At 42.4% G+C, this 19,219-nt stretch overlaps 1 protein-coding gene across 1 annotated transcript in view; it reads right to left on the reverse strand.

The window, feature by feature from the left end:
• Window positions 1–18,618, reverse strand: part of DACH1 (dachshund family transcription factor 1) — a 334,510-nt gene extending 315,892 nt beyond the window's left edge. The window contains 2 exon segments of the mRNA XM_050896944.1: window positions 17,883–18,579; window positions 18,582–18,618. Coding sequence (XP_050752901.1) covers window positions 17,883–18,579; window positions 18,582–18,618 — 734 coding nt within the window.
• Window positions 18,619–19,219: the final 601 nt, after the last annotated feature.

A 19,219-nucleotide genomic window follows, 5' to 3' on the forward strand; every position in this document is an offset into this window, starting at 1 on the left:
TGTCAAAGAAACTACTTAAACATCCAGGCAACTTTTAAAACCAGGCAACTCTTAAAGTGAAGATAACTCCAAACAGCCAAGCAGATTAAAAATGGTGACTGAAGACAGTATTTTCTCCCAGGCAAATCGGCAATATTTTTTTGAAAGGTAAACTCGAGCTTTTAATTAGCATGAACACTCCTCCCTATGAGCATTGCCACTGCCTGGATCATCTTAAAAAGGAATAAAAATGGCATCCCATGGCTGTGCTGTGGAGCTTAGATTTCCAGCAAGCACAACAGAGAAATTACAAACCATTGCCTATAAGCAGAGCCATGGAAGTTGAATGCTGGTATAACCAAAGGTGAAGAAATTTTTAAAAAGCAAACAAAGCCATAGTCAAGTGAATATAAAGTGAAGCAGGGGTAAAGAAAACACACTTAAGCCTGGCAATTTCTCCACTTTTGTTATAGGTAGTTTTTAGTAGTTACTCATTCTTCCGGTTCTGTAAATCAAAATCTCTACTAAGAAAGCTAAATCAAGGATGATTAATACCTTCTGATTTAACTTTCCTTCCTCCCACAGTTCAAAATGAAGTGAAAGTTATCCTCAGCCTGGCCTGTCATGGTGGGCAATGGTCCAAATCAAAACTGGGTCAAGCATCTTTTAAAGCCAGTATTATATGCTTTAGCAAGCATAATTATCTATTTGTTTCTAATACAATATTGTTTCACACTTAAGATTTTGAGTAATAATTTCTTCTAAGAGTGGAAAATTAATATGCTAATAATGAAAATAATATATATCCACTTCTCTAAAATGATGCCTATAACACGATTATCTTTTTTTTCCAATTTATATGTCCACTGCACCATTTTATAATTATTAGAAGATACTCCAGGGCATATGTCGTGCTGGTGTACAGCGACTTCTCTGGTGGCTGAAATCATTCAGCCCATGGACTTGTGAATCACAAAGCACCCACAGCTCAGCAAATCCTCGTACGACACATGTCATGTCATATCTTATTGCTTCAACACAACCCTTGCACTCCTACCGTATCACCAGTAGCGAAACACTTAAGTACAGACGGGCCAAGCACCGCTGACATCACACCCCCTGGAATGCATCCCTGCTCCCATCCCCGGTCTATTAAAAGCAGGAGGCATTTCTCTCTCAGCTCGGGATGAGTGTTTACATTTGGTACCAAAGCATTCGCAGGGGTGTCTGAATTTTGTTCCAGGGGGGCTGTGTGGATTTAGTAACTCCCAGCGGTCTTTTGTAGGTGTTTAAAACCACCTCAAGTTAGCCAAGCGACTCATTTGCGTGGCAAGAGTGCCAACGAGTTCCTACATCAAACATTCCTGGGAGGTGCCTGCCCAATAGCAGTGGGTACAACCAGCGCTCTAATCACTGTTGAAATCATTGATAGCGCTGTCTATCCACACTATGACAGACAAAAGCTGAAATGTATTAAACATAGCAATCCATCATCCCGCAGATGGGAAGCAGGAGCCAACAGAGTTCAGAGGGAGCGACTCCCGCTGCTAACAATGGCTGAAGTACTGACAGTTCACTACTCCTCCTTGCTCCTCACCGGGCGCTTCTCCCAGCTTCCCAAGAGCGATAAATGAACAAACAGCCCACTGAAGAAGAAGGATTTAAACGCTGTAGACTTGCTGATAGCTATTATTCCAACTCAGAATGCCTATGAACAAGCTTAATGAGACATTAGTTCTCTTCTTTAAAAAAACAACAAAAGGTTGTTACATTAAGGAATTGTGGATTCAAATTAGTAAGAATGCAAAAAAAACCCCACCAAACTTAAAAATGTTAGGTGTGTAAATCTCATCTGAATATGAGAAGCTGACGAGCTAAGTATCTAGCACCAGCAGCTGGCAGCTGGAGACAAGCTACAAACAACAGTGCTCCAAATTAAGAAGTAATTTATGTGGAATACATCATTATTTTAACATAAAGGATACAAAGCTTTAAAGGGGAGAGGAACGACTAGCGGACTGTTAAAGAAAAATAAGTCTGGAGCAAAGTAATGCTATTTATGAAAGTTGATTTTTCTTTCCTGACTTATTTCTTGTAGGACACATGAGTCATACAATATAGCCAAAGGAAAAACTGCAACTGCTAACACCACATTAGTAAAGTATAAAAGGGAAAGACACTTTTCTTAGCATTTCAGCCTTGTCATTTCCAATTTTCTGCTCTTTGGACATGCTTGTATTCAAATTCTGGAACATCTATTCAGCATATCAATCCTAATTAGACAATCTGGGTCTGGAAAGGATGAGAGCTGGGTCATTTGCATAATTTAATCATAAATACTCAGTGATACATATTTCCAAATGCATTTGTACAATTATCTTTTCATCCTTGGGGCAATGGTATTAATATGATTAGGCAATATTTCTGGAAAAAACAGACAAGTATGCACTCTTTTTAACTGCAGCTTAGGGCGATATGAAAAATTAATTAATTTCTGAAGAAAATCAATTTCTGTACGTGACCACATTAGACATTGCTAAACCAAGACACAGAGTCCTTTCTCAATCAGAACATTTTATCATTCTTTTCCAAATTCTGATTGTTATATGAATGTTTCAATAATAAAATTGTTATTTAAATTATCTTAATACATAGGCATGGAAAAGTGACTATTTCTTTTTCATGTTACCCTGACAGACATCGTGTTTTAAAAAATGTATTGTTTGACCAGTCAATAGGAAACCTTAGCATTTGGTCTGAACTCATCTTATGTGATCTTTTATTAATGCACGTTATACCGATTGAATTCAAGGACAGCAGGAAATAATTCAGCTCTGAAAACCACAGCTGAAAAAAAATAGAACCATGCTAACTTAAAGTATTTTAAAATTAATATAAGGTTGCTTCCTTGTTTGTTTTGCTACGAAGAATTAGATAAGGTGTTCCTTCAACAGAAGCATACTCATTACAAAAATGTGACATATGTGGGATATAGCCAAGCACCCAGGTGGCTAATCTCATTTTTAGAAGAAAGATACTGCTTTGTATGTTAATTGGTGCAAAAAAAAAATTACATTTATGTTTTTATATGTACCGTCTTTATTTCTTCTCAATCAACAGAAAAAGTAGAAATCACTGCATGCAAATGTTCAATATTCATTTAATTTGCATGAAGGTGCTTGAACAATTTTTTTATTCTAACAAGCTCATTTTTCATGCGTTTTGTCTTTCATCCTAATCTAGCATCTGTCATTCCTTTTTGAAGTTATTATCGGCCCAATTCCCTCTTGGACATGGTTGCTGGGTGACCGGTATCTTAGCACCCACTTTGACAGGAACAGATGTGAATCTGATCAAGAGATTTCCCATGAGTACCTGAAATCACAAACAACTTTCGGGAAAAACAAACAGCCTCGCTGTCACCGTCCCTCTCTCACCCTCCTTCCCATCCCTTCCCCATCCCCCCCCCCAAAAAAAGAGTACGAGGAAGTTGAGGCAGTTACCCAGTGTCATTAAAACGCATTATTATTTGGCAGGTGAGCTCCCCAAATGTCTTTCTAGCCTGTTCTGCCTTCAAACGGCAACTCTCAGCTTTAAGTTTTAATAACCACCCTTTGAATAGTTCCAAAGTCGACTGTTCGTTTCTAAGGTCACCATCTTCTAAACGTTCCCGTGTTGAACTTGTTTTCGTCACATGAGTGCTCTCATTTAAATCAATGGGATTACTCGTGTAAGCAAATTTCACATGCATACAAGCACCCACCAGTTGTTTTATAAACACCTAACTCATGTTTTGATTACAAATAATGTTCTTTGATCGCTCCCACACTTGGTTGCCGGTATCTGTGAAACTCCAGCTTATCAAAACTCTGCTAGCTATGCCATGTGGGTACCAATACTGAGAATATTTAAGGATCTGCATAATTTTATTCCTATAAATCATCCAACTGAGATGCTATGGGCAACAGGACTCCTTACACAAACCAAAGTTTCCTTCCTGCTTGCAGGATTAAGACTTTTATGTGCAACCCAGTATCACAGTGACTATATTTGTTGCTGCACACGTGATACAGAAAAATGTGAAGAAACCTGGGAATTACAGCCATATGCTTCTGAAGTAAGCTTAGAACCATACAAAGCATAGGTGAAAATTTCCAGAATGAGTGAATTTCTAAAAAAACCAAGTGTCTAACAAACTATTTCATTCTAGTCTCTCTCCTTGCTGAGGCTATGCTGAGGCATAATCAATGCCTGGTATTTGCATGTTAGTGTTTGGTGGAGAAGTAATCAGCAAAACTCAGTCTTATGTTCTAACAGTAACTTCTTTTATCTACGTAGGGATACCAGCCCCAGAAAAGAGGCGATTAAAGGAGATGGAGGTAATCCACTCTTTCAGGTATGTAATAAAAACACAAATACCTTCTTCCCATCTAGCATCTCTGCCACAAGAATCTCATCCCACACGCAACTCCAAAGCAAAGCTTATTTCTTCTTGCTTGCTTCCCCAGGCACTACTCTAAACACAGTCTTACTTAGCGAAGAGAAGGGAAACATTTGTGATCCAAAGACTGAAAATTTGATCATACATACGTACACTTATAAGGCTGTATATAACAGTAACACTGGGTAAATTTGCTTTAACATGCTGTCAACCAGCCTTTCACTTTTGTCTCTTCACTATGCCACTCTTCAGCATGTTCCCAGCCCCATAGCCTCAGGGCTCCTATCCCCACTGCTACTGCTAGGGTTAGCAACTGCTTCCAACCAAGAATCCTCTGTATTTGAAGTTTTCACAGCACCTAATAAAATGGGGCTTCCATGAAGAACTGTAAATTTTCATCTTCATTTTCTTCAAAATCCAGAGAGCTGTGTGAGGGGAAGAAAATAAACAGAAGGAAAGGAAAGGGAAAGGAAGAGTTTGGATTTTCAAAGATCTGAATTTGTTCCTTCATTCTGAGTTGTTGTTTTATGATTAAACAGATAACAAAGGAATTTTTTCCTCTCTAGTTTAGATGCAAAGAAAATTTAAGACAAACATTTCAATCACAATGAAGCATTCATTGCCACTACAGCTGATCTTAAAGATTTCCCTTATTTACCACCAATATCAGAAAGCAGCCAAAACATTTTATTGATAAATCAAAAGCCTTAGACTAGTCTGATCTAAACTTACTCTGGATACAGTAAAATTAATGCATCTTCTACCCAACTTATGAACAACAGAACTACAAAGGAAAAGCCAAGCAAAGAAGTGCTTAAGAAAAATGTTTAAGCCCCTGAATGCAACTGGACCTCTACCTTCCATTAAAAATCATTTGGGAACAAAACCATTCTCTGTGTCTTAGAAAAACTGTCCCCCTCTACCCACTCAGGATATCAGCATCACACAGTAGTCAAACCTGTTGATGGCATCAACAAAAACTGAATCGCTAAAAGCATAAGGCTGACTTAGAGAAAGACAAAAAAGAGCTTAGGGATCGATATGAGCACTTCTTTGAGGTGAATTAGAATGGGACATTATGTACACATTTATAATAAATACATAATGGTGATAAGTAATCACCATTTAGAAGACTTGCCCTTCACTCTGCCAGTCAAAGGAAGTGCAGGCCATGAGTAATGGCCCTACCATGATGCCTCACAGAACAGTTTGGTTATCCAGACCAGGAAAGTCATGAATGGCTTAATACAAACTGTATGGAAAAATTCACCAGTATGAAAAGCAAACAAACAGAGTAAATAAATATCTTCTTACTTGTTGCGATAACACCGTTATTCCCATTTCTCATTTTCCAGTCCTTTTTGCCCAAGCCAAAAAAGTGACTACAAACTCAGGACTAGGTGACAGTGGGAGCAGTAATTCCACACAAAAGCCTCCTCTGCCACATCCACATTTAAGAGTAGAAAGTCTATAGCCAGGGATCATCAGCTGAGCTGTTTAGTCGATCTAAAGTGTTAAGATGGTGTATAAAGAGAAAAGCAATCTATACTAGATGACTAGTATCCAAATCTGTCACTCATTCACTAGAAACAGGTAGACTTATGCAGGCACTTAATGCCAATTTCAGCACTGAAAATGTCTTTCAAGGACGGGAAAGATTGCCTGAAAATAGGAAATGGTTTCCACGAGAAGGTGGAAGCGAAGCCTGGAAGGTTTGCAGAGCCTCTGTGGGATAGTAATTGCTGAGGCAAACTTAAGCTGAACAGAGCTCTCAGTTTGTTAAATAAATCAAAATGCAAGCTAATTCTAATTTTAATGTAACCCTATAAGCATATAGTTTCAGATATTCAAATGAACTAAGGAACTCTTCCCTGTCCTTAGGGCCCACTGTTTCTACTTAGCTGGCATGCTCCAACCTGGCACTACACTGGCAGAAACACTTGGACACCTTAAGTACCGTACCACCTCACCAGAGAGGGGTAAGCACTCACCGTAGGGTATTTAGGCTTCTAGCTCAAACCAAAGTACTGAAAGAGGAAAGCCATGGTAGCACCTACTCATTACTTTCATTGATTCCAAGAGGAGGTCTGAACCCAGATTTTCCAAGTCCCAAATTTTTAGTCTAATTGAGAGAAGGAGAAAGGTTGTTTTGGAGGAAGGAAGAAAGGAGTCTCAGTGTCTTCTTGTAAACTGTCTCATTGGGTAACCCTTTTTGAACCTTGAGCCACCATGCCCCACGTCCCAGGTGAGTAGCCTAATGACCCATCTGTAGAGTCACTCTCTTCTCTACAGCCCATACAATATGTACTGACTATAGTCACTGCCTGCTCTATGTTCTCATTTTACATGCAGGAAAATGAAGCCTAAAAGGAGAGTTCATGGTTTGAGGATTTAGCCCATACCGAACAAATTCTATCATTTAAACTTTTTGCAGCTTAATTATATTCAGAAATCATCAGACGTTTTAAAGAATTAGAACATTGAACTGTTAAATATTAGGCACATGACCCATACCTAATGTAAAGTAAGTTTCTAAAAATGTCCTCAGAAAAATTTAGTAGAAAAACAGGTGTAGGATAGAATTCAAATGTGACCCATAAGGCCCCAGTATTTAGAAATGAATTGGGATCAGTTCATTCCTTTCCCATGGGGTAACTTGTATAAATGTAATTCTATGGTTTCATAAAACCAGGTCAAGTTTCTGTCCCTTGAGGTCCTTTGGCAATTTGAAGCATGGCAGCACTTTTTCCTGGCTACAAGTTCAAATCTGCATGCGTTCTGGATTTGTGAAAGGAAATGATTAGCCGAGCTGAAAAGATAGACCCATCCCAATTACAGCACACCTTCCACACAGAATACCGCTTACAGGGGTAAAACACGATTTCACAAAACAGTATTTAGAACTAGCTGGCTCTTTTCATTTAAGCTGATGAAAATGCCTGTGTTTTTCACCTCTAAAGAAAATAAGTATTTTTCTTTCATCAGCTGGCACACCAAATAAAAGAGCAGATGACCTTATCACATAACAATGCCAGCAGTTTAAACTGACGACATCCTTCTCCTTTAATGTCAAAATGTTTTACTCATGTAGTCATACTTTGGAATATTTGTGAATACATGTATGCTTCACAATGCACTTCATAACTTATTTTATTACCTCTCATGATATCATTGTATTATCCTAATTTAAGTAATAAAACATGTAAACTAAGACGCAAGGAGACAAAATCATAGAAGGGGTCACCAGAAAAGATGAAACCTGTACTTGGCAGACCCACATCAGCAAAGGCTCAGCAGCAGAGAGCTAAATGCCATGGAGGCTCCACTCCTTCAGGAACAACCTGAAATTACTGTTTAACATCATGTCCCCTGCACTGTGTACTAGGGGCTGAGCTTCATGGTAATGAGGCCAGAGTGATAATGGGTTGAGTCTGACCGCTCAACTGAGCGACACAAATCACCCCGTATGGGACCATATTCCTTCTGGGTCTATTAAAGCTTCCCCAGCCTATGTAAAGGGTATATTGGCCAGCTCCACGCAAACATCTTCTAATGCCTGCCTGTAAGTCCATACGCAGGCCAAAGGCCCGGAGGCACCAAGGACTGCCCCATCTCAGCCCACAGGCAGACTGATCTCTGCAGGGACCTCTCCATAGGGACAGACTCCTGTAGGGGAGCTTTTAACAACAGAGTCAAAGAGCGGAGGACGCATAACAGACAAAAAAATTCAAGGTCTTTAAGCAAATTACTTTCTCAGCGTGTGTAAACCTGAGCTCTACATGCTATGGAGGTGGGCCGCTGCTTCTGAAGATAAATTCCACCCTTTCCTCCACTCTACCGGGATGATGCCAGAGAAGCTCTGAACAGTAAAATCTGTTGAAAGTTTATCAATTCTCACATCCCACCTGTTGTACCTTGAGGTGGCCTCAAGCCAATCCAACAGCTGTGGCTATACCTAAATATCTCGACTAAAAACCTCACTGATGCCCTCCCCAGGAAACATTATGACTCCTTCCTTACACAATTTGCAAATGTGCTCCTGAAACAGCTATATGCTGTTAGATTAGTATTTCTAATACATTTTCCTCATAGCTTCTCAAAAATATATTTTATACATAGCTATACTTTAAACTGTATATTACTGTAGCAGGAGCTTCATTTTCTACTACTATATTTTTAACATATTTCAGCAGCAAATTAATTTTGAAGGGAATCAGTAGAATCATAAACCATCTACAATACCCAGTAACGTTAAGACAAAATAATTTATTAGCATTTCACGTTTATTTTTTAACCTGGCCTGTTAAAAGCTATGAGTATCAGCTTAAAAAAAAACACCAAAAAACCCCACCAACTGATCCTGCTTTGAATTAGAACAATATACAACAAAATTTGCAACAGAATCTTGGCATTAGTCTTTAGTGGTAGATACAGACACAGAGAAATAATAAAGTCCTACGTATCATCTACGTTGTAAGAACTGTTCTAACAAGCTAAGAGAGAAATATAGTTTTTAAAAAAGAGAACATATGACTTTTCACTTGTATCAGTCCTTATTATACATTTAATACCACCTGAGGTATTTTCCTTCCCCCCCCCCCTTTTTTTTTTTAACTTTTAAGCAGAAATTTAAGGAAACAGAAAACAATTGGAAAATGGTTTCACTTCCTTCCCACCAAACTATCAGTGAGTATCAGAACTAAAATGTGAACAGTGACAGCCGTGGCACACATCTTGGAGGTGCCCATTCCCTTCGAAAAGAGACAGGCTGCTTCTGTGCTACAAAAATGAATACAAAAAATCCCAGCGGGGGTATGAAGCCACGGGTTATACCAAATTCTGATACTCATTCCTGCCAAGACGTTGCCCTGATTTCCTAAAATTAATTAATACGAAAGAAGACAATACTCACAAAAACATTAAAAAATGCATCATGATTCTATTTTATGCAACAAGTGTTAATTTACAGGACACTAAATCTAAAGCATTTTTTCAATGCTTTCAAACTGTCCCTACAAATGCAAGAAAGTATACAGTAAGACAGCTTCCTACCAAAGATGTCAACTGATTCTTTTATAGCACTTCCAAATATATTTTGCATATGCTTGGTTTAAAAGATGTATGTAGGCTATTGAAAGCAACAGGACTATCCACATTCTTAAAGTTAAGCATATGGTTTAAAACCACAGCATTTTTATTTTAATGTAAATAGCTAAGTCCTGCAGGTGACCTTCTCCAATAAAGAAAGGTTTTTACAGCAGGCCAGGAGACTGGAAACAAATTACATGCTTTGTAAAGACAGATAACGCTGGCATCCATTGAAACATGACATAAAACCAATTAAAATATTAAGTTTATATTTTTACTACATTTGGAAAAGTATGATTCAAAAATAATAGCTTTAGTAATGTATTTTAAAGAATGCTCAAACTATTAATAAGCCCTGACTAGATTTATCATCGATAAAAATGTAATGCATTGTTTGCACTTCCCTTAAAAATACAGTACCTATAATCTGAAAGCAGCTTTTTTCTGTCCCATACATAAAATCATGATTTAGCTCTTTATTAAAAAAATAATAATTCATTACTAAGTATGAGAACAACATGAAATCAAGGTTACAAAAGATGTAATTAAGTAGTAATAAAATATGTATTTATATATTACCTGTTCCCTTTATAGTTTATATAACTACTTTCTTTTTGATCCCTTACGATTGTTTTATGTAAGATGAAAAAGCAAAGCATTTTCCAAAAGTAAGCCTTAAAAATAATATTTATCATACAACAATTTGTAAATACAAGCATATTTTGAGAGACGTGTCCTGAACAACAGCTTTTGGTCCAAATGTAAAATACCTATTACCTGTTCTCAGTACAGTATCGTTAACAAGTGCTCTAACATGAACGTTATTCAGAGTTATGAACTTCAATCATGACATCGTAATGTTACAAATATATTTTAGCTGTCAATTATGCTAAAATGTTTGCAGCAGTCCCACGTACTCCCCTTCTTCCCCCTCCTCCCCAGCCCCAGCTAATTCCAGTATGTAACTCCGTTATTTCATCAGCCAAGTAGTCTGTATGCACACCTATGTATGGCCCTGTCAGTTAGTCATACAATCTAAGGAACAAATTAAACATAAAAAATACACGTCTTAATAGTTAAGGTGCATTTTTTTCAGTATTTTCAGCATCACATAAAAGTATAATGTGAATAAGAAGACTGGTCTGAAAGGTTTGCTTGAATCCGAGCTTGTTTTGGATCAAAAGGAATTTAGGCAGAATGTAGCCATTTGGCTAATTTAGAGAATAACTCCATAAATTCTAAGGATGAATAAAATTTCATGGCCAAAACATCCTCTTATTTTAATAGAAAAAGAACATCCAGTTAGTGTGGCGAGGTGCACCAGGAAATTTTAATTACACCTGCTCCACTGCTTCTGGACTATGGCTAATTTCAGCCTTCCAACGGACATAAAATCCCACTATTCGATATTTGTAACAAAAAACATATTTCTTTTTTCATAATAAAACAACTTTCTTCTTCACAAGGAAGATGCAAAGTATACCGGATGCAAAGAAAATATCTACAGTAAATTAGCTTCAGAGTGAACAGGGTACCTTTAAACAGAATAATGAACAGAAAGTTATGTAGGTGTTACCCACACGAGTATTCTCAGGGGCGCACAATAAAAACTTTAGACTGTTTTATTACACCAAAAGCATAATATTAAGAATATTAAAAACCACGTTTATACTATTTTAGAAAGTTTCTGTTTATTCCTAATAAACTGTTTGGATACACACGATTTACAAGATCTTTCCATACAGTTCTGCAAATTGTGTCATACATATTCATACACCTGCTGCAGAAGGACGTTGACTCTAAATGTAATTATCACAAAACATCGTTTAAAGCAATGCGAACTGAAATACATTTTGTGATCCATTTCCTCAATCACAACTCATGCAAGCAGTTTCATTAGTTTTGGTCAATGTATCCTGAACTGCCGCTCAGGGTCCTTTCAGTCCAACATCCCATCTCTAAAAGAGACCTATGGAAATTCACAGGAGAGAATGCAAGTATTCAGTATTTACAGAGTTATCCTTCCCCAGTGTAGTTTCCCAGCTCATCGCTATCAGTGACAGAGTAAAGAATTCCATATTGGGACATAACTGTATGGTCAAAAGCTGATCCTTCCTCTCACAAAATTCAGTGACAGCATTTTTCTACTTTATGGTATGGAAAATATACTACTACCCTTTTTCTTCTTCTTCCATTAAAAAAAAGAAGTTTAAAACAGTTCACAGTTATTCACAGTTAATGCTAAAATTCCACATTTAATAAATTACACTTCAGTATTCTGCACTGTTTATGAAATGAAACATCAGCACTTGTTAGGAGATGCCCCCAGCTGAGCACCGTATCAGATAAATAAGCAGAACATAGTGGGTTAAGGATAAAGTTACTCCTCAAAGCAACCTGGATTTTATCATTTCAAGTCACAGACGTACCTTGATTCTAAATATAAAGATTTTTGGTTTATGTTTCAGGATTTTTGAAAAAAATTTAAATGATAATGGAAAAAAAAATTCTTCCTTAATGCATGCTGGAGAAATTATCTATATAAGAATTAACTCTCTGGATCATAATAGCTTTTTGCAGATGACTCTTCAGCTCTACCATTTACATACGTATTTAGGCAACTAAAAATTTACTGTCAATTCATATTATGTCAGTCCACATTATGGCGCTGTTACAGTATGCACATTTAAAGATTATTGAAAAAATTACTGTTCATGTGTGGTATATAATTTGCAAAAGGTTAATAACTATTTTAAACAATGAATGGAATTAACTCATAATGCAAAGCAGATGCCCCAAACGTTATTTTTAAAACAAAACATATTTAACTTATAAAAGAACAAAGAGGATCTAAATCCAGTCCTGTTGCTTAAAAACAGACAGGCATCGTGGTTGCTTCGGACTCTTGGTTTGCTGGCTCATACAATTTTGATAAAACTCGGTAGTTTCTGACTACTCCCTCTGCTATCCTGCAGCCAGAAATGAATTTTTACAGCTAAACTTGTAAAGTTTGTCCACGAAGAGGCAATACTGGCAACGCTGAAAGAGATTTACCTGTACCAGACCAGCAGAGATTGCAGTAATAATTTAATATATCTATGATACAGTTCAAAAGGAAAATATTAAAATTCAATCCAGTGTATGACAATTCTCTGCTTCGTATGCAATTCACTTTAGATGATGAATCGCAGAGATAGGCAAAAACAGCCGTCTGGAACGATCTAGTAACAGGAGAAAACAGAAGAAATACTAAATGGTAGTCAAACAAAATTATCATTTCCAACAAACATTCGGAACGCACTCCAGATGACAAAATATGAGGCAGACAAGTAGTAAATGAGATTACTTTTAAGTGCATTTTGGTTTCCGGCGCTGAGGAGTGGCGGCGAAGAACACCAGTGTGGGAGCAGCGGCCCCCGGAGCGCCGGCCCATAGGGGGCACGCTGCGGGGCGCTGGCTCCCAGCACCCCAGGTGGGACCAGCAGCCCCAGGCATCGTGCCCGCAGCTCCAGAAAGAGAGCGGAGGCCTAACATCGAACTGAGCATCTGAACAGAGATAGCAGTGGGCTGCGGAAATAACAAAGCTATTCGCTGTCCTTTCACAGGGTCCATTCTCGTAAGTAGAGCTGATACAGAACTGACAACAAAACTGTGCATTTTTACATGGACTACAGCTACCGGTAAAAGATTTAAAAAAAACCCCAAACCCACAAAACTTTACCAATATTCATAGCTGTAAGGTGAAGGAGGAGTTAATCAAATTGAATACTTGAGGAAAATCATGTGAAGCAATCAGGAAAAAAATGTCTCTCTGCCCATCACTAGCAGCCCCTCACATCCCTGCACAGGAACAGCACTGGCAGCATTGCACGACGGCTGACAAACGTTCACTGGGGAGAAGTGTTCCCCTCCTCAAGTATCAGATACTGGGCTACTGCCAGGGACTAACTATCAGATTAAAGGGATAAATAGTCTGTTCTGTTGTAATAAGTATGGTCCAAAGATCTCAGCTTCTAATTTATAATATTTACCAATAAATAAATACTGTAAGATGGATATTAAAGTTCTGTTATTGCGAGCGGCTGGAGTCTTTTAGGTTTTTTTAAGTCCGAGGAAGCCACCTCCAAACCTTTTACTCCTTGTTTATAGTTACTACAATTTATCCTCTGGCCTTCCAGAAGTCGTCTTTGCTTGTAAAACCTACCATATTTCTGCTGATTACATTTTAGTAATCGGTGGCAAGAAGGAAGGTCATCAATATAAACCACAGATTCTATATATTTGACATTCCTTCCAGCTGCACTTGCTGACCTGTTCATTTAAAATATCTATGATCTGTACTAACCTAACTGGGTGAGGTACTCCTTTAATTAATACAAACAGAAAAAAACTATGCAAGCGTGCAGTATTCAGTAAACAAGCACACACTAGGTCCACATAATTTGAGAGGAGCAGAAGCTGGCAAAGAGAGACTGAATAACTGCCATGTAAGACAGGCTTTGAAGAGAATTGTTTCACGTTCGGCATCTTTCCCCTTTATACTGAAAAATCAATCAGGTTGTTTTCCAAATTTTGTAAATAGCTTCCAAACAGTGCAAATAATTCCCCGCTTTAACTATGAATGTCAATGAACTCATTCAAAATCATCTTCAAATGTCAGAAAAGATTAACATATCCTGGCCACAGGAGGGAGGTCAGAAGGCGGCACACGCTTTTAGTCTTTACTCGGGTGGGCACGATCCAAAGCCAGCCTAAGTCTATGGGAAAACTCCACGAAGGGACCCAGCATGGTAAAATTCCACGACAAGTGCTCAAAACACAAGAGACCAGAAACAATCTGGGATCAATATCTTCCAGGTCATTAATCCTAGGCAGGTGACATCCAGTGCACAGTTCGCTACTCTCTTTCACGCACACATTCAAGAAACCTGACTCGATTGGCATCTAGTAGCTTTAAATATTTTCCATGTTTTGCCTTTATCCTTCCCCTATTTGTTTGGCATATGGCTTTCTAGCATCCCATTAATGTCAAACCATTTAATCGGAATGTAAGCTAAATGCACAGTTTGCTATTTCCTGGATTTCTGTTTGGCGACCAGTGCTTTTTATGAGGAAAATAAAAGCAAAGGTCAGTATGACCAGAAAAGAAAAGTCATCTTCCATAACGGAAGCTTATTTTTCCAGTGAACTGATACAGAAGCCTAATTCAGAAAAAGATCCTTTAGTATCATGTTATTATTAGTAGTATCACAAATAAACACAGAAACCAATTCACTTTACAGACCTCCACATTAAGCATTCAATAGAAAATCCCTTGATGTTTTATTGATTTTTGTTTTATTGATTTTTTTAAATAGCAATATCACAGTTAAAATGTATCATTTTGGTGAAACACGTCTAAAACTTTTCCATCTCGAAATAAGTTATTACAAATTATTTCCACAGCAACTGGCAACTAACGATTCAATCCATTTAAAGAACAACAAAGTAATGGCTTTATTTGGATGCCTTTTTTGATTAAATAACGTATTAACCTTGATGAAGCTTTCCAAAAAGGGATTAGCGTATTCGAGTGCATCAGCTGATTATGAGACAAATATAACAGTGATAAGATGCTGGTTCAAAATTTTTGAATCTGATGAGTATAACAATTTAGCTGCTAGGATGGAGTTGGCTCTTATAGCTTCCATCTCAATAGTCAGTGTCCACCCAGGACACAAAAAGACATCACCCGGCTAAAGTATGCAGTAACTGAGAGTCTGGAAAGGTCACTTAAATCACTAAACTGAGCAGATCAAAATATCCTGCGTAATTACTGTAACGTCAGAAATAATTAAAAAAAATTAATTTGTGAGGAAAGAAGAATCAGAACTAAATGTACTGCAGGGGAAACCCAGAAAGTAAATACAGATTTATGTTCTGATGGTATCATGCATTTTGACCAAAACTCACTGACCCACTTTGCTTTATTCGTCTATACTGTAATACATTTTGCATACCTATTGTATATCCTTTCCATTAAGTTATTTGCTTAATGGATGTATAAATAAGTCTACTACAATTATGCTTTTTAAGGGTCAAATCCTATCCACTTCTGAACCCACTACTGTAATTTCTACTACGCTGGATGGTAACACAGCAGACCTTCAGAAACAGCTGAAACACGGCCGATTCTGTGCTGTTGACATAATCAACCCATGTTACAACCAGGCTGCCAAACCCTTTTATAGCCCTGCCAAGTCCAGGAATTGGTGTCCCCGTACTCTCTCCCCCCAAAAAGTTTCTCTATCTCTTAATTTCACATGTTCAAATTACAATTCACACGGTATGACCGCAGCAAAATAAAACTTCCATCAGTTTATTTTAAGGACCAAATCTTGGAACTCGCGCAGAGTTGTTACAAGTTACATGCCACACACACACACACAAAAAAAAAAAAAACCAATCGTCTAAGAGCAGCTATTAATATTCATGTTGATTCCACATGAAACAACAGCAGAGTTACCCGAGCAGCTACAGTTATGCCAGTGCTTGGAAGTTATTCCAGGCTGTTTTGTCCTGCTGCCCTGAATATTCAGGAACTTCAACAATCCATCTAGCAACAGCTACTGCCGAGTAAGTGCTCTGCTTCGCCTTGCTCTATGCTAATGAGCCCCAACTACCCTCAGCTAACTCAGGCAGGGGGGAAGGAGGGAATGTCACACCCCCCGCCATTAGGGAAGGGAAGGAGCACGGCATCGCACGGGGTTAATTCCCCACGTGTTGGCTGTTGCTGCACCTTGAAATCTGACAATAGGAAAGTGAAACGAGCCCGGTCTGTTTATTTGCGTATATTGAAAGTAGCATCGGGACTTTGTCTACGACCTCCTCCGTGGCGAGCCTTCGCTCCGTGTGAAGTTCCCACCACCCTTCCAGCGCGGCAGAACCAGAGCCCCCCGCCCCCGCCCGAGGCAGGGGGAGCCCCCGGGAACTGGAGGCGCTTCCGACCGCTCTGATCTCGGGGTCACGGCAGTTATGCGATCCCTTCTCCTTATCAAGCAGATTTCAGCCCTGTAACCTACAGATTGTGAGATAACAGCCCCACGCTTTCGCCCTCAGTTGCAAAGCAGGCTGCTATTGCAGCAGGAATTTCCTCTTTTGCCAGCTCCTTCTTCCCCCCCTCAACAACCCTCCCCGGTTGTGCCAAGTTTGGGGCTTCACCTCTCCTTCGCGGCCACCCCACCCCCACCCCCCGCCCCCGACCCGCGGGGGTGAGCGGGCAGGGGAGCGCGGCGGTACCCGCGCACCGCCCGCAGCCGGACCGCTGCCCTCCCGCCCCCGGCGCCATCCCCGCCACCGCGCCCGCGTTATTCTGCGCGGTAAGAGGATTCAGCCTTGCCAAATCCCTTCCGCGCTCCCGCTCCCCCCGTCGCCTCCTCCCCGGCTGGCGGGGGCCGGGAGCTGCTCGCACCTGCTCCTCGGGGACCACCCCCCCCCCCCCGCCCCGGCCCCGGGGAGCAGGCCAGCCCGGCCGCCTGGCACCTCTCCCCACGACCCCAAAGCAAAGCAGCCGCCGCCGCCGCCACCACCTCCTCCTCGTCTTCCCGCCCTCCCTCCACACACACACACTCCCCTCCCCGTTCGCCATGTGGCAACTGCCTCATAGACCTATACAAAAAGTGCACGTGCCCCTTCGGATATGTGACAGCAGCTGATGGCCAAGTGGCCTCCATCCACCCCGGATAGGGCCCTCCGCCCGGGAGGCAGCTCCGCGCCTCATCCCATTTACGCGAAACCCGAGTGTCTGTGTGTCGTCGCCGTCCCCCTCCAGGACCGCTCCCCGCCCACTCCTGTGCACCCTTCGGGCAGCTTTTTCCCAGGGCTGCCCGTTTTTAAAGCTACATCGACGGACAAACTTGAGGAGAGGGGTCGGTCAGAAAGCACTTTTTGGCCCCGCTACCCCCTCCCCACCCCCGCCGGCCCTCCGCTCCTCGCGTAAGCAGCGCGCTGCGCTGCCCGTGGCCGCCCCGACCGCCCGGCACGCCTCGGCCGGGGGGAGAGAAGGGGACAATGACAGGGCGACACTTGCACGGCACGCAGGGAGAGGGACAGAAACACCCCTTCTCTTCCCTTCCCCTCCCTCTCTCCCTCCGTCCCACCAAGAAGAGGCGCAGCCGGCTGCGGAGGAGGCCGGCTGGGTGCCGGGGCAGCGAGGGAGAGGCAGGGGGCGAGCGCATGTGGCCGCAGGGTGCGGGCCGCCCCCCCCCCGGGCCCGCGCGGTGGCAGCGGGAAGCGGCGCAGCGCTCGCCCGGGCCGCACCGCGCGGGGGTGGGACGGGGCGGCGGCGGCGGCGGGGGGGGCCCCGCGGGGTGTGCGTGTGCCTTGCGGCGGTTACCTGGCGTTGGTGCAGTCGTTGTAGAGGGTCTCGAAATCCTTCCTGGAGATGAGTTTGCAGCGGTTGACCCCGGGCTGGATGGCTCCCAGCCCCCTCAGGATGCGGACCTGCTCCACGTTGCAGACCACGGGCGTGATCTCCAGCCGCTTCAGCTTGGTGTAGACCGTGTGCAAGCCCCCCACCAAGTGCTTCAGGAAGAGGTCGAAAGCCTGGGGCAGGCAGATGAGCTCGCAGCCCTCCACGGTGAAGGAGGCCACTTTGGCCCCCCTCAGATCCACCATCTTGCACTCGTTATTCTGGGGGGTGTTCTCCACCGGGGACGGGGTCGAGTACACGGGCTTGCCGGGCAGGCTGCTGGCCGCGCTGGCCGCGCTGGCATTGGGAGTGGAGGTGCCGCCGCTGCCGCCGCCGCCGCTGCCGCCGCCGCCGCCGCCGCCGGTGCCCAGGCTGGGGCTGCCGCCGCCGCTGCCGCCGCTGCTGCTGCCGTTACCGCCGCCGCCGCTGGTGGTGGAGGTGACTGTGGCCGCCGCTGCCGCCGCCGCCGCCGCCGCTGCGATGGGCTCCGGCCGGAATAGGTTTGTCCCCGAAGCGGCCGGCGGGGGAGCGATGGACGGAGACGGAGAGGAGGTGGCCGACGAGGAGGTGGTGGTGGTGGTGGTGCAGGCGGCAGAAGTTGAGACCGGAGGCTGAGGGGGACCAGCTGGGTCGGAGGGATCAAAGCAGCCGGTACGGCCATGGTCACATATACGGCGGAGGGGGCAGGGGGAGGGGGGAAAGTTCCCACACACACACGCAGGGGAAAGGGGAAAAATTAAAAAAAATATTTAAAAAAAAAAAAAAAGGAGGAAAGGAGAGAAGGGAGGAGGGGGGAGAAGAAGGGGGGGGGTTAACCCGGGATCAGGTGCTGCGGCGAGCGAGAGAGCAGGGGGCAGAGTGAGAGAGAGAACGCACAAAGTGTCCCGCAAGTGGGGACGGAGGAGGAGGAGGAGGAGGAGAAGTCCGCTCCGGGCGGCGGGGCTGGGGCCGAGGGGAGGGGGAGGGCAGTTTCTTTTTGTGGTCCTTGCTCTAGCACCACGTTAAAGACGAAGGTGAAAAGGAGGAGGTTTGAAGGACTTCGGTTCTCTCTGGCAAGTACATTGATCAAAGATTGAGAGGGGAATGACAGAGAGAAAATGAGCTGGGAAGTGCTGGCTGCCGCCGCCGCCGCTCGCTCGCTCGCTGGACGAGTTGTTGTTGTCACACGGTGCGGAGGGGAGGAGCTCCGGCAACTTGAAATACCCTTTGAAGCAGCAAAAGGCTCACTCACTAGTATTAACCCAAATTATCCAACCAGGAAC

This window comes from Gymnogyps californianus, chromosome 1, assembly GCF_018139145.2.
Source record: "Gymnogyps californianus isolate 813 chromosome 1, ASM1813914v2, whole genome shotgun sequence".
Classification (NCBI taxonomy): Eukaryota; Metazoa; Chordata; class Aves; order Accipitriformes; family Cathartidae; genus Gymnogyps; species Gymnogyps californianus.